This window comes from Saimiri boliviensis, chromosome 2, assembly GCF_048565385.1.
Source record: "Saimiri boliviensis isolate mSaiBol1 chromosome 2, mSaiBol1.pri, whole genome shotgun sequence".
Lineage (NCBI taxonomy): Eukaryota > Metazoa > Chordata > Mammalia > Primates > Cebidae > Saimiri > Saimiri boliviensis.
In genome coordinates, this window is record NC_133450.1 from 7,509,505 (window position 1) to 7,533,465 (window position 23,961).

Sequence of the window (23,961 nt, forward strand, 5' to 3'; positions counted from 1 at the left end):
ATGAAATACACCCTTAACTCACATGGCTACAAAACCTTTGCCAGCCTCTCTCTCTCCTGTTTTTTTGAGTCACCATTATCCTTCGAAGACAAGGCCAAGTCTAGAACTGAATGAGCCTCCTCTGTCATTCTCAGCCCTGGTGTCTCCCTTCCTTCTGCAAACACCTAACTCCTCTGCCTCCAATTTCAACCGTTTTGAAATTACCATATTTACCTTCATCCTTTCCACCCTTTTTGTCTTATGAACACTTGACAGACATGAGTAGGGTGACCTTGTAATTCACTGTCTGATCAGGATCACTTTTGAGAGTGAAAAGAGGCACTATTAATAATTATATCAGGATAACAAGCATAAGCAATGATTGTCCTAGACAAAGCAGGATGTCTGGTTACATTAAAATTAGTCCCATCTTACGTTTCTTTATATCCCTCTCAGCACCTGGGTCTTATAAACACGAGCTGATAAAGTGAAATGCTGGGAACTAAGCTCGCTGTTGATGGAGGTTTAGGAAGATTAATCTGGCAGTGCCGTGTAGGGTAGATGAGAGCTAGAATAACAGCTCACAGTTATGAATAGAAATGAGTAAGTGACATGCTGCTTTTATTTCGTTCTCTATAGAAATGCAAATGTAGCTCAGGGGCTGATGTAAGGTTGAAACAAGTCTTGCATGAGAAATGCGGTTTGCATAGTTTAATACAATTTAATATCTACTCATGGCCAGCTACGCATCTGTCTCTAATTCCACAGCCATGGTCCTTTCAAAGTCACTGCCTTTGGATGTAAGTTTCTCAGAGAGAATGAGCCTTGTGTCCAATGCCTGGAAAGCAACAGCATTTGGCCACCAAGTTCCTCATCACCCTCACCAAGCAGCTTTTCCTGTTTTGTTTTTAGCTCCAGAGTTAGGACAATGGACAAGTCAATCAGTCCAGATTACTCTGCACCAGGGAGGAGAGACACCTGACAGCTATACCCTTCACCAAGTCCACGGAGACAAAGGCACGAGGGTAATAGAAGCTGCAGGGAGAACGCAATTCTCATCAACCCTTGGGGTTGCAGCATTGTTTTTGCTCTGTTTTCCAGAAAGTCTTTAACGGAGGAGAAAGGGTGTGAGGAAGGGAGGGCTTTGCCTATTAGCAGATATTTCAATGCAGTCATCACCCTCCCGCCATTCAATGTCAGGGATCAGCCCTCGCAAAGGAGCAGTCATTGAACAATGGGCACAATCAGGGATCTGGGCTTTTCTGTCCTGCTGCACATTCGACCCGCCTTCCTCTGCTGAAAGGGCTGCTTTTCCACTAGGCATGCCCCATGTATGGAAAAAAATTCTACCTCTGGTTCGCTCTCATTGGTACCCACCCACTGCAAACTAAAACTGCATGAAGCAGAAGCCAAGATGGGTTTCGTAGTACAATGAATATATAAAGGCCTCAATCAATGATGACTAGTTAATCATGGAAACTTGAGAAGGGGGACTATTTATTCCTTACCTCTCACTGAGGAGTTTAGAGGCTTTCATTGGAAATATCATAATTAGCCGAAATGCCTTGCAATAAGAACTGGTATGCCTATTTTACGGATTATCATGTACTAGGCTCCGTGAACTTGAACCAGACATTGTCTTAGCTTTCAGGGCCTCCACAGGACAAAGCAAATGTCACAGAAGGTTAAGTGACTTGCTCAAGACCCCTAGAAGTCCAGCTTGGAAGACTAAGAACTCAGTATCCTTGTGGATCCTGCCAGCCCTGGTTACTTTCCCAGAGAGGCCCAGCTGTTGAGTTTAATCTCAGAGTCACTGGAACAACCACTTCAAGGTTGAATTATTCATCCCAATCACATGGGAGCATTACCTAGTTAAGTGGCTCTGCCACTTGAGAGGCAAGGAGAACTGAAGTTGGGCGTTGAGAAACACAGGTTCCTCTTCCATGACAACAGGTCACATGGTTGAAATCCCGGAACCCTGGGCAGGACCAGGTTGTATAAATGAGGTTCAGCTGCCGCGGCTCCCACTGCCACCCTGGCACACAAAGTTCATCTCATCCATTTGCTCCGTGTCTTTGTATTTGCTATTCCCTCATCCCTGAATCATGGCCTCTTTCTTTTTCCCTCGGGATAATTCCTTTTATCCCTCCATTGCATCTTACTTATTTATTTTTTTTAATTGTCCCTGGACAGTTCTTACTTGGCTTTTAAGATTCAGCTTAGAAATCTTCTCTTTGAGTCTCTATTTCTTCCTTTGTATAAAGGGGACAACAGTAGCTTCTACTACACAAAGTTGTTCAGGATTCAAAAACAGATAATGTGTAAAAAGCACAGTGCCTGGCATAAAGAGAGTATTTAATACATGTTGGTTGTCTCCGTCTTCTTCTCACTCTCCTCTGTGATCCCAAACTCTGGCCAGACTTTAACCATTGCAATCACCTCCTAACTGCACTGCTCTTGTTTATTCTTATCTCTTCCATTAGCCTCTGGGCTCTTCCAGGGAGGGGCAGGCACACCAGCAGCATATCTCCAGCACCCAGCACACAGTAGGTGTTCAATAAACCTCCCACATTATTTGAATCAATGAATAAATCCATATTAAACAATAAGCCCTCCTCCTGTGAGTCTGTGTGTCTATGTGACATGTCTTCCCTGTGAAAGGCACAGGAAGAAAATAAAGGAAGAGAAAGGGATATTCTCATGCTGTTCAGAAATATTCTCAGACAAAGATTCTACATAATTCATGTGTACTTTGACATTTTATGGCCTTCATTTTCTCTGAGAGCTTTCTATAGATGCTGTTGTTATTTTTTCACCGTCAGGACAATGCTCTCAAAGCCACTGTTGTAAAGTGAAAAATTAAAGCAGATCCATGTGGCCTCAGCAGAATGAAAGCAAGGTAGGCCAAAGAGCAATCAGGTAATGCATGGATTTATGGTCATAATCATAACCTGTTAGCATAAACTACCAATGTCACAGGAGGAAAAAGATACCCCACTTTCCAATGGCCAACATATTTTGAACAATATCCAACACCATAAAATTCCAGTAAAGGACCTTTAAATTAGGTATAACTCTTTTTCCACCCTGAGATCTTTATATTTGGCTTATATGGAGTCTTTTATCTGGGATGGACCTGAACGTGTATTAAAAGTGACCACTTCACCAGCCTAACCAACATGGTGAAACCCCATCTCTACTAAAAATACAAAAATTAGCTGGGCTTGGTGGTGCATGCCTTATAATCCCAGCTACTGGGGAGGCTGAGGCAGGAGAATGGCTTGAACCCAGGATGTGGAGGTTGCAGTGAGCCAAGATCATGCCTCTGCACTCCAGCCTAGGTGACAGAACAAGACTCCGTCTCAAAAAAAAAAGTGGGGGGATCGCTTTTTGCTTAGAGAATTAATGGTTTTAAAGAGGTTGCTCTTAGGGAAATGTAGGGAAGAAAACCTGGTGGCAGCAAGGTAAACTCTGTGGCCAATGGGCTTAGCTCAAAGGTTTTAATGCAATTTAAAAGGCTGGTTTACACCCCATGGAGACTTATCAGTTAGCAGAAGCTCAAGGTCATCCTAAAGGCAGGGAAGAAATGGGTTTAGTGTTCAGCATAGGGAGAGCCAAAAATTGGGTTTGGGGACTGGGTGGGTCTCAGTGACAATAACTACCATGAAAACAAAAACAAAACAAAACAACAAAATGAAACTACTCCCATGACATTTCAGGTCAGCGTGAGGCAAATCTAATGAAGGACAGTTGTATATGACCATGATGGAACGTAGGAGCCTCAATGTAACTAGAGCACAAACAGGGGACATTCAAAGGAGCAAGCCACCGCTTTCTAGAGACCAAGGGAGATGATGCCTTGATGAGAGCAGATGGGAGGATGTACATCACTGGGGTTCATAACTTTGCAGCCAGACTCCTGGGTTTAAATCCATGCTTCTGCCACTTGGTAGTGGTGGATTTAATGTCTCTAGGCCGAGGTCTCCTCATCCATGAAATTGAGATAAAAATGTCTGCCTTAGTTGGCAAATATGAAAAGTTAACAGGTCAATCCTTATAAAGTGCTTAGCTCAGGGACTGGGACATGGTGTGAATTCGATCAACATTAACCATCTGTGTCACTCTTAACAAGGGCACGGGGCATGGAGAACCTGAACCAAGGACCCTGCTGCCTCATCTCACACAGCAAGGTTTCCTAAGTGTGAGATTTTGGGACACCTGCTTCTTCTCCACGGTGACAAGCAGCAAATTCCTTAAGCTACAAGGGCCGGGAGGTTTGCCTTCAATAGCAGCCCCCATCAGAAGTCCGAAGAAGCCCAAGAGACTGAGAAGGAGGAGAATACTTTAAGGAGCCCCTCCAATTACAGAGACCTCAATGTAACAGCAGAAATGACCCTGTGTCTCCAAATGTGTGGTTTAAGAGGCAGATCTAAGCTGATTCCTCAAGAACAAGCCCAGGGAGAAGATGACAACATATAACCAGCAGCTGCCTTAGAATGCAGGGGGCAGCCATAATGCTGCCCCTGCAGGAGGATTTACCAGTTTAAATAGGTGGTTCTCAAAATTGTGGGCAATTTTGTGCCCAGGGGAACATGAGCCAAAGTCTGGGACATTTTTAGCTTGTCACAACTGGAGAGTTTCTTACTGGCATCTTGTGGGTAGAGATCACGGATGCTGCTAAAATTCTAACAGCTCACAGGACAATCCCACAAGAAATAATTATGTGGCCCACAAAACAAACAGTTTCAAGGCTGAGGAACTCTGATGTAGAAAAATCAGGCCTGGGTAGATAGCACCCATGACATTAGAAAGAAAGTGCCTTGAAAAGAAACATGTTTGGGTACCCAGCTTTAAAGAGGTTGGTCTTAGGGAAATTTAGGTGCCTGGCATTTGTCACAGTAACAAATAGTAACAACACCACCTACACAGTATTTACTATGAGTCAGACAATATTCTAAACCTCTTATCTGTAACTCATGCCATCCTCAAGACAACTTATGTGATAGGTACTATTATCACCCTCATTTTACAGCTGAGGAAACTGAGGCACCAGACTTTGCCCAAGGTCCAGAATTACTAAGCAGCAGGACTGGAGTGTTAACCAGGCAATCCGACTTCAGAGTCTGCTATGGTTTGGCTGTGTCCCCATCCAAGTCTCATCTTGAATTGTAGCTTTCATAATTCCCACGTGTCATGGAGATAACTGAATCATGGGGCAGTCTGCCCCATACTGTTCTCATGGTAGTGAGTAAGTCTCACAAGATCTGATGGTTTTATAAACGGGAGTTCCCCTACACAAACTCTCTCTTGCCTGCCACCATGTAAGGCATGCCTTTGCTCCTGCTTCACCTTCCGCCACGGTTGTGAGGCCTCCCTAGCCACGTGGAACTGTGAGTCAATTAAACATCTTTCCTTTATAAATTACCCAGTCTCAGGTATGTCTTCATTAGTAGCCTGAGAACAGACTAATAGAGTCCAAGTTCATGTGGTAGGCACTTGATACGTTTGATGAGTTAATGGTGAAAAATCAATGGACATGGCTATAAGCAAAAGCATGCATCAAATGTATTAAAAAATACAAAGAGAGTACAATTAGGAACAAAAGTGCATTGACTTCTGCTCTATTTCTCCAAACTAAACAAGGAGTGTGCATCATTGGTAGGGAAGGAAGACAGCTGACACGGGAAGGTTCCACTTGCCAAATTCCTACATCATCAAAAATCAGATCACATCATCACAGGGAGGAGAAGACAGACCACTAACATACAAAGACAATGCCCAGATGACTGTCCTATGATTCATTTTGTTGACTAAAGACTAAGATTTGTGGCCTAAGTGATAAGTTATGCTGTCTGTCAAAACTTTGTTTTAACTGTAATCTGGCCTGGAAACAAAACATAGTGGGGAATTCAGAAGTTATTTTAAAAATACCATTTTATGGTTTGGGTTTTATGTGTATAAGTGTGGGAGGGAATGGAAATTTTGAGAAAAAAAAAATTAAAGTACATAAAATACTCATTTTTCTTAGGACCATTTATAGTCCTAAAGTCACTTTGTTATGGTTGAAATACACAAAAATATCTACTCTGTAAAATTGGGTTTCTTTATAAGAAGCCCACATTTAAGATATGGGTATCAGAGCAGACTTTGTTCAAACATTAATAACAAATTTATAACGTATTTATTTTTCAATATTGCTATAAATGGAATGACAAACTTCCAGAGGAAGGAATTTATACTGTCAGATTGTGTGGGGTTCTGTGAAGCAGGCAAACCCTAGAACAAAAGAAATATTCACATATAGAAAAACAAAGGTTTTGTTGCTCCTAAACTTAGTAGTGATTAAGTACCAAAAAGAGTTCTTAAGAAATAAGGGCAGAGAGTGTCATAGAGCAGGAAGACTCAAAAGTTAATGTATATCATTTTTGCCACATAAAATGGGGGCTGGTAGCCCCAGTTTTCCCCTTGTCTCCAGCTTACATGATCCCCAGTGTCTGCTTCCTCTGATGGTCTCTCAGCATCTTCTGCAAACAGAATCTGTGACCCAAGATTTTGTTAGGTCTCAATTTCATTTCTTTATTTGTAGTTAAAATTAGCTAAAATTCTAACAGTTCACATGACAATTCCATAAGAAATAATTATCTGGTCCACAAAACCAACAGTTTCAAGGCTGGGGAACTCTGCTGTAGATAAATCATTTAAGATACGTGCCCATTGATGATAGACTGGACAGGGAAAATGTGGTACATACACACCATGGAATACTATGCAGCCATAAAAAACAATGAGTTCATGTCCTTTGTAGGGATGTGGATGAACCTGGAAATCATAAATCTCAGCAAACTGACACAAGAACAGAAAATCAAACACCGCGTGTTCTCACTCATAGGCAAGTGTTGAACAATGAGAACACATGGACACAGGGAGGGGAGCATCACACACTGGGGTCTGTGCAGGGAACTAGGGTAGGGGCAGCAGTGGGTGGGGAGTTGGGGAGGGATAACATGGGGGGAAATGCCAGATATAGGTGATAGGGAGGAAGGCAGCAAACCACACTGCCATGTATGTACCTATACAACAATCCTGCATTTTCTTCACATGTACCCCAAAACCTAAAACACAATAAAATATATATATTAAAAATAATAATAATAAGATACAGGTATCAGAGTAGAGTTTGTTCAGGCACTAATAAATTTAGGTCATCAGAGAACAACTCCTTTCACAATCTAGATATGGAGGGAAGTAAAGGAAGCAAGAGTTAACAATAGGAGCCAGGCAGATCTGCCTTGAAGGAAGAGAAATGATTATCGCTTCTTTCTGGTCTTCTTGCCACCAGGTTAACACTAGGATGGCCGGGACCAAGCCTCCTCCACAGGAGAGAGTTGGTAGATATCACTAGTTGGGAGAATGATGAAATAACAATTAAAGTCAAGTCAGCCAAAGCTGGAGATGGCAAAGAGGAACTCTGTCCACGGTGGAGATGTCCATAAACATTGATAGAGATGTTCCTTCTATGTTCCATGCTATGCCTCTGACTCACACGGGTACAGCATACTCAGAAAGAAGTCAGAGGTTTGAAGGGGAATCCTGGCCCTCAACAAAGAAGAGGCTAAGCTGCCAGGACTGTACCATTATTCCCAAACTAAAAGCCTGAGGATGTTCTCCTTCTGCAACATTGCAAAGGGTTTTTCCAAACACAAACACAAAGTTTTAAGCTTATTGCTCCATTTTTAATAGAAGCAAATTAGGTTTTTCTGCTGTTGACTCTGAATCCAAGAAATTTAGAACAGCATGAATTAGTGAACACTGAAATTCTTTTCTTAATAAGGTCTTTTTACTCCAATTTCTTCATTTTTTTCATAAGTAGAAATGCTCTTAATTTTTCAGCAGCAGTCAGTTATATTTATACCATTAGAAACAGAAGGTTTGACAAACACCAGCTGGAAGAGACACAGTGCCTGCTTTAGAATCAGCTTCCAATTCTGCATGGGTTCTGGACTGGACACTCTCAAATGAGAGCATGCGTTATGCTATTTTTTGAAGAGCATCTTTGTTTTCTGGTCACTCCCAAGGGACAATCTCACGCTGTTCCAGAGACTTTAATTGCCATTTCAGTGCTGGCATTTGATTCACTGCATTGTCTTCTTATTTTCCTCCTCTTTTTTTTTAAACTGAGGTATAAATAAATAAAGTACATAAAGTATGCTCACTGTAAATGTATGAATTCTTATACTTTTAAGACCCATGTAATCCCCACCCTTGCCAAGATTTAGAATATTTCCAACAACCTGGAAGGTTCCCTCATGCTCCCAAGAGCCACCCTCACCACCTGTTGGTGTCCACTATTCTGATTTTATTTTCGCCAAAAACTATCAATTTTATTTTCATCAAAAACTATCTTTGTCTATTCTTGAACTAAATATACATGGAATGATGCTGTACATACTTTTGTACCTGGCTTCTTATTGTCAGTATAATGACTATGAACTTATTTCAGTTGTTGTTTATATCAGTAGTTCATTTTTAACAGTTTCATTGAGGTATAAATTATATATATTTGAAGTGTACAATTTGATAAGTTTTCTCATATGTTTTCACCCATGAAACCACCACCGCAATGAGATTATGTACATATCCATCACCCAAAAGTTTTTGTAAACCCATTGGTAATCCTCATTTCTTCCCTTACCATCGTGGCCATTTTCACGATGTTGGTTCTTCCTATCTGTTAGCATGGGATGTTTTTCCATTTGTTTGTGTCCTCTCTTATTTCCTTGAGCAGTGGTTCGTAATTCTCCTTGAAGAGGTCCTTCACATCCCTTGTAAGTTGTATTCCCAGGTATTTTATTCTCTTTGTAGCAATTGTGAATGGGAGTTCACCCATGATTAGGCTCTCTGTCTGTTATTAGTGTATAGGAATACTTGTGATTTTGCACATTGATCTTGTATCCTGAGACTTTGCTGAAGTTGCTTATCAGCTTAAGGAGATTTGCAGCTGAGATTATGGGTTTTCTAAATATCCAATCATGTCATCTGCAAACAGAGGCAATTTGACTTCCTCTCTTTTCCTATTTGAATACCTTTCATTTCTTTCTCTTGCCTGATTCTCCTGGCCAGAACTTCCAATACTATGTTGAATAGCAGTGGTGACAGAGGACATTATTGTCTTGTGCCAGTTTTGAAAGGGAATGCTTCCAGTTTTTGCCCATTCAGTATGATATTGGCTCTGGGTTTGTCATAAATAGTTCTTATTATTTTGGATACATTTCATGAATACCTAGTTTGTTGAGAGTTTTTAGCATGAAGGCTGTTGAATTTTGTCAAAGGTCTTTTCTGCATCTATTGAAATATTCATGTGGTTTTTGTCATTGGTTGTTTATGTGATTAATTATGTTTATTGATTTTCATATGTTAAACCAGCCTTACATCCTAGGAATAAAGCCTACTTGATGGTGGTGGATACGTTTTTTGTTGTATTGCTGAGACAAAGTCTCTGTTGCCCAGGCTGGAGTTCAGTGGCACAATCTCAGCTCACTGCAACCTCTGCCTACAGGTTCAAGCAATTCTCCCACCTCAGCCTCCTGAGCTGCAATTACAGGCACTTGCCATCATACCGGGCTACATTTTTTATTTTTGGTAGAGATGGGATTTCACCATTTGGCTAGGCTGGTCTTGAACTCCTGACTTCAGGTGATCTGCTTGCCTTGGCCTCCAAAACTGTTTGGATTACATGCTTGAACCACCATGCCCAGCCATCTTGCTGGACTCTTAAGTCTATATCTCCTTAACTCAAGATGTCTAACAGGTTCTGCCTAGCGTACCCCTCCTGGTACCAAGACCAGAAAACTCTTAAGGCAGTAAGCTGGGGACATTTTATGGCTCAATTCATTTATTTCCTATCTCTGAGTGATAACTCTTTTGTTGTCTAAAGTCGAGGGTTTTGAAAAACATTATTCCATATATGTTATCTGGGTATTTTTGGTTGTTTCAACTGAGAGTGTAAATCTTATCCCTGTTGCTCCATCTTGGCTATTTTGTTGTTTCAAAAAAAGGGGTAAATCCAATCCCTGTTGCTCCATCTTGGCTAGAAACAAGTTATTTTTTCTTTATTGTTGTTTGGTGTTCTCTTGTATAAATATACTATTATTTATTTCTCCATTCTCTTACTGATGGACTTTTGGACTATTTACAGTTATAAATGAAACTACTATGAACATTATTATCTATGTGTTTTGGTGGATATATGTCCGTATTTATCTTGGGTAAATACTTGGGAATATAGTAGCCAGATCACAGAATAGGCTATGTTTAGCTTTAAGATACACTGACAGTTTTTCAAAGTGGTTTAGTGTTTAAACTCCTACCAGCAGTGTATGAAAGTTCCAGTTGCTCCCTATCCTCACCAACACTTAGTAGTATTTTTCATTTTAGCCATTCTGGTAGTGTCACACTGAGATTTTAATCTGTATTTACCTATGGACTAATGATTCTGATTGACTACTTTTTCATATGCTTGTCAGCCATTTGGATGTCCTCTCATATGAACTGTCTGTTTAAGCCATTTAAATTGAATGGCTTAACTTTTTCTTAATGATCTGTAGGTGTTCTTTACATATTCTGAATAAAAGTCTTTTATCAAATATATTGTAAATGTCTTTACTCTGTCCATAGTTTATCTTTTCACTCTTTTTATGATGTTTCAATTTTTAAACATCCTCAGCTCTAATGTAGTACAATTCTTTTATGGTTACTGATTTTTGTGTCTTGTTTAAGAAACCTTTGCCTACCTCAAATTATGAAGCTATTCTCACATTTTCCTCTGGAAGCAATTACTGTTTTTTTCTTTCTTCTTATTGAATACAGCAGCAATAATTTGAGTTTTATATAACATAAATTTTTTTCCCTTCTATAGACTTTCTGTTCAATATCCAACTGCAAGACACTGTCAAGGGGCAATCTGAAGTCACTGGTTGCACATCCTACTGCATTAATTGTGCCTGTAACCCATCACGAGATCCTCTGCTGTTTGCATTGTGACTTGCTTATCAGTTAGCAAGACAGATATTTTACCTCACCCTTACTTCATTCTGCAGTATCTCTGTTCTCTTAGAGTTTCTATAAATAACAGGTTAAAGAGCAGTTCCTCTTGGCTGGTGGCCATAACAATGAGTTTTTATTCCCTTCTTCTAGTTTTCATTGTTTCTAAATTCTTTATGATAAACATAAGTATTTTTAATCTAAAAAGTTAACTTAAAAAAAGTTTGAGCAGTTGTGGTTAAGGTGTATATATGGTTTTTCAAACACTGAGCTAAAAAATGCAATGTCTCACAATCTTTCCTGCATACAGTATGTTGACCATACATATTATGACTTGTAAAACAACTTTTTCATGGAGTGTCTGCTGGGCAGACAGTAGAACAGTTTCATTAATTTTAAAGCATTCTACACAGTCTACATATTTTCCCTTGCTAATAACTTATTGTTTTATTAAAGTCTTGCTCAAGTTTTTTCCTACTCTTGGTTGCACTTTATCCACAAATGAAGCCACAGAAAGTTTTGAAAATATAGTCATTTGCCAAGTATCTTTAATTAATTACCAAGAATGAAAGTTGAACAATTCTTTGTGATACTGTTCATATTGCAGGAACATGAGGATGACTTCTGGGCAGAAACATCTGGAAAGAGCTACTTAAACTCTGCACTGGGGTCCTCTTTTCCTGAATTGTGATGGGACAGTTTTTGCAGAGATGTATCAAGTCACTTGAGCAGCATTTGGAAATGCATAGTTTACTTGACAGCATTTACAAATTATGTCTTTTCCTCAGAATAACTTACACTGTACAAATGCTTCCATATGCTAAAGTTGGACACACCATTGTATTGAGAAAAAAAGAGATGTCTTTTAGTAGCAGTTTTCATATACATACTAAACTACAGTGTACACAAATTAATAATGTTGTCCCTTAAGAATTTACCATAAATGGTTTCTAACTCTTTATGCCCCAGCTCTCCGCTAAAGATTGGGAGTAGATATTGCCACAAAACAACAGGTCAGCAAAAATTCAATTATGATTTATCTAAGTAATGAAAACAATTTGATCACAATCCTAAGTCTTATGCTTTGATGAAAAAAATACCTTTTCCCCAAATCTTCTGTGTTCCTTAACATCCCAGAAGCAGATAATTTCCAACTTCAAATTCCAAAATACATATACCTGCAGTTAACGTCTTTCTATCCTGACTTTAGAACAAGAATTGGCAAACTGTGTCCCATGGGCCAAATCTAGCTCACCACCTGTTTTTGTCAATAAAGTTTTATTGGAACACAGCCTATTTGCTTACACATTGTCTATGGCTGCCTTTGTGCTGCAAAAGCAGAGTTGAAGAAATGTGACAGACTTTATAGTGCAGGAAGCCTAAAATATTCACAACAACCTTTTATTTAAAAACATTTTGACTCCTGTTTTAATCAGGATTTCCTCATTTCACATCTTGCAGGAATAAATGGATGCTACTGCTGCTAGTACTGCTTGTGCTGCCAAGTTTTTGAGCACATAACCAGGATGACAGGCACAGTTCCACAAAGCTCAGATAAACCATGAAAAAGAAACCCACCACTAAGGAAAGTAGTGAATCCTTTCTTGTCTTGAGTGAATAGCAATGATTTTGGTGGCCAGTATGATAAATATACATATTTATTATATTCAAAAACTATTCTAAAATGTATAGTCTCTCCATATAGTAATCTCTATATGATTCTGAAAAAAAAGTTTAATCTATCTTTCTACTACAAAGTTCTTAATAATATTTTGACAAGGAGGTACCATATCCCAAGATGTGATACTTTTTGCTCAGTTTTTGAATTAAACATTCCAGAATAACTTATAGAGTGATGTCAGCATGATGGCCAACCAGAGTTGCCTAACACAAAAAGGTACCAAAACAATAAGCTATACTTTGACTGGAGTTATTGATGAAGTATACTAGAAAGCACCAGGGGAGCAAGAAAATTTCTGTAGAGCACAGAAGCCCAGGATAGCACCACAGAGAGGGAAGTGAGGCACCCTCCCTCTGCCACATGCTATCCCCCACCAGGATCAGCTCAGAGCCAGGGAAACTTCTTCCCATGGGGAAAAAAGTAAGCTGGAGTTCTTTGCCCTTGTCATCTTATTCACATGAACAGTCACTGCTACAAAAGGGTCTCCCAGTCCTCACAGGAACAGAATCCAATGTGGACAGTGTGGGGGTTCATGTGGCTATACTGCCCCAGAGCAGGAACCATTTTGGCACCCCAATCCTCATGGCCTAAGCTGCTACAGTATGGTGCCGTCTTGAAACTTGACCCACACCTGGAGTGCATCTTGTGTTGGGCGTCAGTAGCCACCAATCCCCTCCATCTCTGAGGTTCCACCGTCATTCCACCACATTCATAAGAGTGCACACAGCACCAATATCCCAGCTTCCCAGAGCCTAGGCCCAAAGGAACAACCAAGACCACAACATCTGAATTCATGAGGTACCCTATTCCCCAGGGAAACAAGCAAATCTTCACAGTGGGGAAGCCCTGTGAAGTCACCCAGCTCATGTGTTCTCATACCCATCATAACAGGTAGCCTGAAAGTGGCTCTACCCCACTGGTGAGATCCTGGCACAGCTGCCAGCCACCTCTGGTCCAATAGCTAGCCTAGAGATGTCTCACCTCCCTCTCCCCACAGAGAGAGCACCACATAACCACTCAGCCTCACTCCACCCCCAACACCTTTGGCCTGACACCCTGACTGGAGGTAGCCCAGAAAGAGCCCCACGCAGCCACACAGCACACCACACCACAATTCAACAGCCAGTGAAGCAGTGGCTCTACCTTCCTGGAAAGCCCACCAAACAGCCTGCTGGCCCACCACACTCACACATGCTTAGCCTGACAACCAACCTGGCATCCCTACTACCAGCAAACCCGTACCACTGCCATCACAAATTCCTGCAGCCTAGGCCATTGAGACAATTGCAGACATCAAGGTGAGGATTACAGTTGAAGAATCTGTAGAGAGACCATGTTACTGAGTCCACCCTAACCAGTCAACATACCATTCCTGACCAACACCCCAGGATCCATCTACAATAAAAAGGCTCTTCATATGAAAGCAAATCCATAAAATTACAAAAATGACTGTTTTACTATATGCACAGACATCAACATAGGGACATAAGAAACATTAAAAAGCAAAGAAATATTATACCCCTTGGGAGGCCGAGGTGGGTGGATCATGAGGTCAAGAGATGCAGACTATCCTGGTAAACATGGTGAAACCCCGTCTCTACTAAAAATACAAAAAATTAGCTGGGCATGGTGGCATGTGCCTGTAGTCCCAGCTACTCAGGAGACTAAGGCAGGAGAATTGCTTGAACCCAAGAGGCAGAGGTTGCAGTGAGCCAAGATCGCGCCATTGCACTCCAGCCTGGGTAACAAGAATAAAACTCCGTCTCAAAAAAAAAAAAAAAAAAGAAAGAAAGAAAGAAAGAAAGAAAGAAAAAAGAAAAAGAAATATTATACCCCTAAAGGAGCATAATAAATCTTCATTAATTGACTCCAAAGAAAAGGATATTTATGAAATGCCCAAAAAGCAATTCAAAATAATGATCTTAAGGAAACTCTATAAAATATAAAAGAATACAGACAAGCAAGTCAATGAAATCAGGAAAACAATTCATGAGCCTAATTAGAAATTCAATAGATAGATACATAAAAAAGAAGCAAACAAATTTTAAAGCTAATGAATTCAATGAATCAATTAAAAAATACAATTAAAATTCTTCAGCAACAGAGAAGATCAAACAAGAGCTTCAACAACAGACTAGATCAAACAGAATAAATAATTTCTGAACTTGAAGGCAAGCCTTTTGAAATAACCCAATCAGAAGGGAAAAAAGTAATAAGAATTAGAAAGAACAAAGAAAACACATGAGTCTTCTTCTGGAACACCATTACGGGAACAAATATTTTCATTATAGGACTTCAGAAGGAGAAGAAATGGAGAAAGGCACAGGAAATCTATTTAAAACAACAACAAAACTTCCTAAGTCTTGGAAGAGATACGGACATCTAGATTCAGGAATGTCGAAAGTCCTTAGTGAGATTCAACCCAAAAAGAAACCTCTCTGAGGCACATTATAAACGAACTGCCAAAAGTCAAAGACATAGCTTCTAAAAGCTTCAAGAGAAAAACGTCAAGTTACATATAAGAGTATCTCTGTTAGACTACCAGCAAAAATTTTTAGCAGAAACCTTACAGGCCAGGAGAAAATTAGATGATATATTCAAAGTGCTGAAAGAAGAAAAAGCTGTTAATCAAGAAAGAATACTGTTTCTAGCAAAGCTGTTTTTCAGAAATGAAGAAGAAATAAAAACTTTCCCAGACAAGCAAAAACTGAGAGAATTCATCACTACTATAATAGCCTTACAAGAAATGCTTATGGAATTGCTACAGCTGGAAACAGAAAGACAATAATTACTATCATGAAAACATGTGAAAACATAAAACCAGTCTAGGTAAATCCATAAACATACTCTGAATACCCTAGTGTTGTAATGGTATTATGTAAATCTTCCAATTCTCTAGTATGAAGGTTTAAAGCCAAAAACCAAAAAACATCAACTACAAATAGTGGCTGAGGAACATACAAAAGATACAGATGTAAGGCAACCAAAACACAAACCAGGGGTGGAGGAAAAATGTAAAGTACTTTAATGCAACTAAAGTTGTTATCAGCTTGAAACTGTCTATTAGAACTATAAGACTGTTTATGTTAGCCCCATGGTAACCACGAAGAAAGAAATTTTACAACAGATACACAAATAAACACAAGAAAAGAAACAAAGCTTAGCACCACAGAAAACCACTAAACCACACATGTAAACAAGCGAGGAAGAAAGAAACAAAGGATCTGCAATATAACCAGGAAACAATTAACAGAATGGCAGAAAATCTTACCTATCAATAATAGCCTTGAATGTAAATGGATTAAATGCTTTAATTTTAAAAAATAGAGTGGCTGAATGGATTTTTTTTAAAAAAAAGATCCAACTATATGCTACCTGAAAGAAAGTCACCATGCCATTAAAGATAAACACAGTCTGAAAGTGAAGAGGTAGAAAAATATACTCTATGCAAATGGAAACCAAAGGCAGACAGGAGCAGCCATTCTTACATCAGATCAAACAGACTTTAAATGCAAAACTGTAAAAAGAAGGTCATTAGGTAATGATAAAGGGATCACTTCCATAAAAGGATACAATAATTATAAAAATATATGCATCCAATACTGGAGCATCAAAATATATAAAGCAAATATTATTATATCAGTATTAGAGATAGACTGCAATACAATAGTAGAAGGGACTTCAACACCCCACTTTCAACAACAGACAGATCACCTAGGCAGACAGACAATCAACAAAGAAAAGATGGACTTATACCGTATCATAGACCAAACGACCTAACAGATAATTATGGAGCATTCCATCCAAGAGATGCAGAATACACCTTCTTCTCAATTGCACATGGAACATTCCCCAGGTTAGATCATATGTCAGGCCACAAAACAAGTCTTTACAAATTTTAAAAAATAGTGTAACATGTATATATTCATACCATGATGGCATAAAACGAGAAATCAACAAGAAAAGCTTTGGAAACCTTACAAATACATGGACATTAAACAACATGCTCCTAAATAATCAATAGGTCGATGAAGAAATTAAAAGGGAAATTTTAAAATTCCTTAAGACAGGCAAGAATGGTTAATAGGTTTTTCTGGTGCTTTTCTCTATTACCTCCTATAACTCCTACCTCAAAAAAGAAGAAAGATTTCTAATAAACAATCTAACCATGAATCTCAAGAACAAACTAAACCCAAAATTGGTAGAAGGAAGGAAATAATAAAGCTCAGAGTAGAAATTTTTAAAAAAGAGACTAAAAAACTTTTAAAGATCAATAAAATAGTTTGTGTTTTGAAAAGCAAACAGAATTGACAAACCTTAGGTACACTAAGGAAAAAAGATAAAAGACTAAAATAAAATCAGGCATCAAAAAGGAGATAGGACAACTGATAACATAGAGACTATTATGAAAAACCATATACCAATAAATTTGAGAACACAGAAGAAATGGGTACATTCCTGGACATATACAACCTATCAAGATTAAATTATGAAAAAATAGGAAATTTGAAGAGATCAATAGCATACAAGGAAGTTGAATCAGTAATAAAAAGTATCTCATCAAAATAAAGCCCAGGACCAGATGGCTTCAGTGCTGTATTCTACAAAAAAATTTGAAGAAGAACCAATACCAACTCTCTTCAAACTACTCCAGAAAATTGAAGCAGGGGGAACACTTCCAAACTCATTTTACAAGACCAGCATTATCCTGATTTCAAAATCAGACAGGGATACAACAAAAGAAGAAAACTATGGGCCAATATTCCTGATGAACATAGATGCAAAAATTCTCAACAAGACACTAGCAAACTGAGTTCAATAGCATATTAAGAAGATTATTCACTAAGATCAAATGGGATTCATCCTAGGGATGGAAGGATGGTTCAATATATGCAAATCAATACATGTGACACACTACATGAACAAAAAGAAAGACAAAACTGTATGATCATTTCAAAACAGGCAGAAAAAGCAACTGACAAAATTCAACATTCCTTCATGATAAAAAACTGTCAATAAATTAAGTATAGAAGGTATATACCGTAACATAATAAAGGTCATATATGACAAAGCCACAGCTAACATAATACTGAATAATGTATACTGAATAGTATAAATTATACTGACATTATACTGAGCAAAGCTTTCACCTTTTCCTCCACGAAAAAGAACAAGAACAAGATAAAGGTGCCCACCTTCACCACCCTAATCAACATTGGAATTCCTGGAAGTCTTAGCCAGAGCAATCAGGCAAGAGAAAGAAATGAAGGGTAACTAAATTGGAAAGCAGGAAATCAAATTGTCCCTGTTTGTAAACATTATCTTATATACAGAAAACCCTAAAGACTCCACCAAAAAATGCTTAGAATAAACAAATTCAGTAACGTCAGACGATACAAAAATCAGTAGCATTTCTATATGCTAATTGCAAACTATCCGAAAAAGAAATTAAGAAAATAATTCCATTTACAATAGTACACACACACACAAATAAGATACCTAGGAATGAACTTTACCAAGGAAGTAAAAGATCTCTGCATTGAAAAATTTAAAAACAATAGAATAATACCCCATGTTCATAGATTAAAAGGATTAATATTGTTAAAATGGCCATACAAGACAAAGCAATTTACAGATTTCATGCAGTTCTTGTCAAAATAATAATGACATTATTCATAGAAATTTTTTTTTTAAATCCTAAAATTCTTATGGAACCACAAAAGACCCCAAATAGCCACAGTAATCCTGAGCAAAAAAAAGCAAAGCCGGAGGCATCATACTACCTGACTTCAAAATATACTACACAGCTATAGTAACCAAAGCAGCATGTTACCGGCATAAAACAGACACATAAGCCAATGGAACAGAATAGAGAGCCCAGAAATAAATTCACATACCACCTGACTTTCAACAAAGGTGCCAGGAACACTTATTGAGGAAAAGACAGTCTCTTCAATAAACAATCTGGGAAAATTATACATCCACCTGAGATGAATGAGACTAGACCCCAAACTACCAAAATCAACTAAAAATGGATTAAAGATTCAAATATAAAACCCCAAATTATGAAACTACTAGAATAAAATATAAGAGAAATGCTTTATGACATTGGGCTAGCAAGGATTTTAGAAGTAAGACCTCAAAAGCACAGGAAACAAAAGCAAAGATAAATCAATGGAATCACATCAAACTTTGCTTCTGCTACAGCAACGGAAACAGTGAAGTGAGGGAGTGTAAATTTCCACAATAAACAGAAGACACAACATACAGAATCGGAGAAAATATTTGCAAACTATGCATCTCACAGGGGGTTAATATCCAGAATATATAAGAAACTTAAATAACTCAACATCAAAAAAGAAAAAAGCAACTCAACAATCTGATTAAACGGGCAAATGATCTGAACAGACATTTATCAAAAGAAGACATACAAATGGCCAAAAAAAAATATTTTGAAATTGTCAACATCACTACTAATCAGGGAAATGCAAATCCAAACCACAGTGAGATACCACCTCCTCCATTTAGTATAGCTATTATCAAAAAGACAAAAGAAAACAAGTGTTGGTAAGGATGTAGAGAAAAGTGAACACTTACGTACTGTTGGCGGGACTTTAAATTAGTACAGCCACCATGGACAACATTTGGAGGCTCCTTCATAAACTAAAAATAGAATCACCATAGGATCCAGCAATCCCACTACTTCATATATATCCAAAGGAAATGAAATCAGAATGTTCAAGAAACATCTGCACTCCTATGTTCATTGCAGCACTATTCACAATGGCCAAGGTATGGATTCAGCCCAAGTGTCCAACAACGAATGAACAGAAAAGAAAATGTGGTGTGTATATACACAATGGAAATACCATTTGGCCATTAAAAGAATGAAATGTTGTCATTTGAGGTAACATGGATGGACCTGGGGGTTATTATGTTCAGTGAAATAAGCCGGATACAGAAAGACAAATACCACAGATCTCACTCATATGCAGAATCGGGAAGAAAAAAAAAAGAGTTGTTATCATAGAAGCAGAAAGGAGAACAGTGGTTACCAGAGACTGAGGAGAAGGGAAAGAAGAGAGCAGAGAATGGGGAGAGGATGGTCCATGGGTACAAGTTACCAAAAACGGGGAATAAGTTCTGGTGTTCTATTACACAGTAGGCTGATGATGGTTAACTGTAAGGTATTATATATGACAAAGTAGCTAGAAAAGAGGCTTTTGAATGTTCTCACCACAAAAAAAAAAATGACAAATGCCTGAGATGACTGGAATGCTAAATACTGTGATTTGATCATTATATAATACATATGTATTGAAACATCAAATTGTATTCATAAATAGGTACAATTACTGCTTGTCAATTTTAAAAAATTTAATAATAAAGTAACTCATAAATCTTTTTTCCCCCATTTCTCAGAGCAAATGCTTAAAGAAAGATGAGAGTGGTACTGATCTGGAGACCTTTTGTTTAGGTTAGGCACATATCATTAAGTTTAACTTGAAAAAGTACAAGAGACCCACCAGCAAAGTAAATTGATCATTTATAAAGTCTTTTCAGTTGATACTCTATTTGAGCAAAAACCACAAGAGGAACATGGTAAATTGATTCAACTGTTAGGATTAACAACCCCGATAATTCTAAACATTAATAAATAATATAACTTAATAATAAAAGTAGACAGTTGTCCTTTCTGAGTCCTGGTATTATGGAGATGATGTAATGGAGTGGGGGGGGAGGGGTGCAAATTTCCAGGCGAATCCAATGAAATGATGCTTAGACCTTGACCAGGTTTTCCATCAGTCAGTTAGTCATTCAACAGGGATTTTACTGAGCACCTCCAACATGCCAGGCTCTATTCCAGGAGCTGGGAATAGAGCCACGAACAAGACCAGTTCCTACTTTCATGGAGCTGACATCCTAGTGGGAGATACAGTACACTAGAGGTTTATACCTGACCCAGAAAAACAGAGCCGAAACATAAAATAAATTAGACCATAATCAGATAAGAACACGAAGAACTGCTCCCAAGAAGGGTCATATCTAGCCAATTCATGCACATACTCACTTTTCTTGGTCCCCTTCTGTCCCAAATTTCCCCTACGAAAATCCTCTCTCAGGAAAGGTGCCAACCCCCTTGGTCACACTTAGATACAAATAACTCATCTCTTCTCAGGAGTCTGAATTTCATTCCAGGTAGACAGGAGGAGCTCCTAGGTAGCAGAAAGGGCTTCTAGGGACTTTCTAAGAGTCCTATCATGCATAAGGAAACATTGATCAAGTGCCTGCTCAGTTGCAGGGCAGCATTAGGCTTGTTCAGGCAATGGTGAATGGCTCATTTACTATAAAACGCACAAAGCCTGAAGGGAAGCATACTGAATACTGTCAGTTCGCTCTTTGAAATGCTGTCTACCCTTCTCCACCCAGTCTTGTGGCCCAGAAGGCTGGCCTTTGGGGACTGCATCAAGGCCTTCTTGTCTTCTGTCTTCTGGTTGGTTTGGCCAAAGGGAGTCACCAATAGGAGATGAGGGATGAGAGGAAAGAGAATACCAGGCTTCCTTTTTTTTTTTTTTTTTTTTTTGAGACAGTCTCCCTCTCTCTCCCAGGCTGGAGTGCAGTGGCAAAATCTCAGCTTACTGCAACATCCGCCTCCCAGGTTCAAGTGATTCTCCTGCCTCAGCCTCCTGAGTAGCTAGGACTACAGGCGCATGCCACCATGCCTGGCTACTTTTTTGTATTTTTAGTAGAAATGGGGTTTCACCATTTTGGCCAGGATGGTCTCGAACTCCTGACCTCAGGTGAAACACCTGCCTTGGCCTCCCAAAGTCTTGGGATTACAGGGTGAGCCACTGCCTGGCTAGAAGGCCAGGTTCTTATTTCTCAGTTCCGTCCCTGCCTGGCCATCAGTTGGCAGTGGCTGTGCCTCTCTACTGAAGATCATGACTCCCTGTTGGGGGTTCTCTTGCATAGCAACAGCCATAGCTACAGCTGCAGGTCTCTCCCTGCCCTTGAAGGTGCCCCAAAAGAGGGTCAATGCTTCCTACTGGTCTCCTCCATTCCAAGGGGTTCCTTAAGTGCATGCCTTTGTAGGTTACTCTCACTGACCTCTCAACTGTCCATTCTAGAGAACACGTGTTGCAAAGTTGGCACTGCTCTCAGATCAGAGACCGACTCCAGGCTTCATGTTTTAAGCTCCATGATATGGTTCGGATCTGTGTCCCCACCCAAATCTCATGTCAAATTGTAATCTCCAATACTGGAGGCAGGGCCTGGTGGAAGGTGATTGGATCATAGGGATGGTTTCTCATGGTTTAACACCATCCCCCTTGGTGCAGTCAAGGTGATAATGAGTTCTCATGAGATCTGGTTGTTTAAAAGTGCATGGCACCTCCCCATTCTCTCTCTTACTTCTTCTCTAGCCATGTGAAGTGCTGCTCCCCCTTTGTCTTCCACCATATTTGTAAGTTTCCTGAGGCCTCCCCAGAAGCCACGCAGATGACCAGCATCATGCTTCCCGTACAGCCTGTGGAACTGCGTGCCAATAAAACCTCTTTATAAATTTCACAGTCTCAGGTATTTCCTTACAGCAATGTGGAAACAGAATAGTACACTCCATATTCTGTAAATGATGCTTCCTTTCAGGATTGAGGGTGACTCACCTCCAAATAGAACAAAGTTCACGGCAGTGACCAGAGTGACCCTAGCCCCTCAGGCAGAGAAGGAAAACTCTGGACGGCCCTGTCTTACCTTTCTGTGTTGAGTGGAGGGCTGTGGGCAGACGAACTGGAATCCAAGCAGCAAGAGGGAACCCAGGACACTGAAAGGGAAAAATAGCAACAGGCAGGACGGTGAGTATGTTCCAGGCAGCAGCACCCAGTGGAAGGCAGCATCACCATCTCTTCAGTGGATGGGGGAGAACAGCCCAACCCAGGCCCTGGGACGTGACCCAGTGAAGACACACAGGGACGGCCCCACAGGAGGGAGGCAGCATGGTGCTGTGGCAAGGCATGGCATGGGGCAAATGTGGGATTACAGCCCAGCCTTCCTGCTTACCAGCAGGGGTTGTAGGTCATAGCTTTAACCTCTCTAAGTCTCAGTCTCCTCCCCTGAAAAATCAGGATAACAACAGAAACTGGCTTAGAGGTTTAGGGGAATAAGATGATGCGCCATGCCTAACAGAGAGTGCTAGTGTAGTGTACATGTGGTCTTTCAAGGTAGTAAGGTCAGGAAAAAGTGTGGGCCTGGATCCTGCCAGGGAAGTTCCTCTCCTTACAGCTCACGCTTTCCTGGGAACCATTCCTCTGCCTCTTCCCGGCCTTTTGATGTCACATATGCTCTCCATGGGTGGGATCAGCTGTGCTAAGCCTCACTGTCACCAGCCCTGATTAGGGCATGTCATCAAATAAAGGGGAGGTGGGGAAATAGGAGCTGGCTGAGAGAGCAGGGTGTGCCGGACAGGGCATAGAGCCAGGCTAGAATCCCAGCGCCATCATTCCCATCTGGGTGATCTTGGGTCAGTTAGCATTTCCATGCCTCAAATTTTCTCACCTTCTGTGAAGACTGTAACAGAGGTAAAACACTTGGCATGGGTAGTTAAGTTAAGAAGGTGAGGGAACGAGTAGAGTTGGCCAGGCAACCTGGAATGCAGTCCCTCTGAGTCAGAAGAAAACCTAGATCTTTCGCTCTCTCTCCTGCCCCAAGTCCCCCTGCATGCTGTTGGAAATGTAACCTCAGATCAAAGGAGAGATAAGTATTGTCAATTAATTTAAATGCCCAAAGTCTGGTGATTTCAAATCACCAACGTCATTATTTTAAGCATCCCTGCAATGAGGCTACTACATCTTTTGACCATTTGTCAAACCTTATTTAACCTAAGTTAAATAATGTAGTGGTTCCCAATCTTTTTGAGACTTCCAACACAAGTGAGAGATGTGAAGGCCAGAAAAACCCACTACATGAGGGTGGAGATGAGAAAAACCTGCCTGAAGCCTGGGGTTAGGTCTTGCGGAGTTAGATAAGGCTTCCACCATTTCTGAAAATCCAAAATTCCATCCCAGCTCCTGTTTTGTATGTAAGTGACCCAGCAGACCACACAGAATGGACATGGACAGACTGGTTAGACTGTGCAATGTGGTGAGATACAGGGAAGACGGTCTCTGTCATATGATGTTGAAGGCATCCTTTTAGCTGTTGTCATGGCGTTGCAGCAGAGGCTCCAGAGCTGAGAACGTGAGTATTAGGTACGCATGCACGCACGC

General features: G+C 39.9%; 1 protein-coding gene across 1 annotated transcript in view; it reads right to left on the bottom strand.

The window, feature by feature from the left end:
• The window catches only part of THSD4 (thrombospondin type 1 domain containing 4), a 669,073-nt gene that overhangs the window by 605,826 nt on the left and 39,286 nt on the right, over positions 1-23,961 (bottom strand). The window contains exon 3 of the mRNA XM_039469071.2: positions 22,451-22,520. Within this exon, the coding sequence (XP_039325005.2) occupies positions 22,451-22,520 (70 nt within the window). The remainder of the gene's footprint in view (positions 1-22,450; positions 22,521-23,961) is intronic.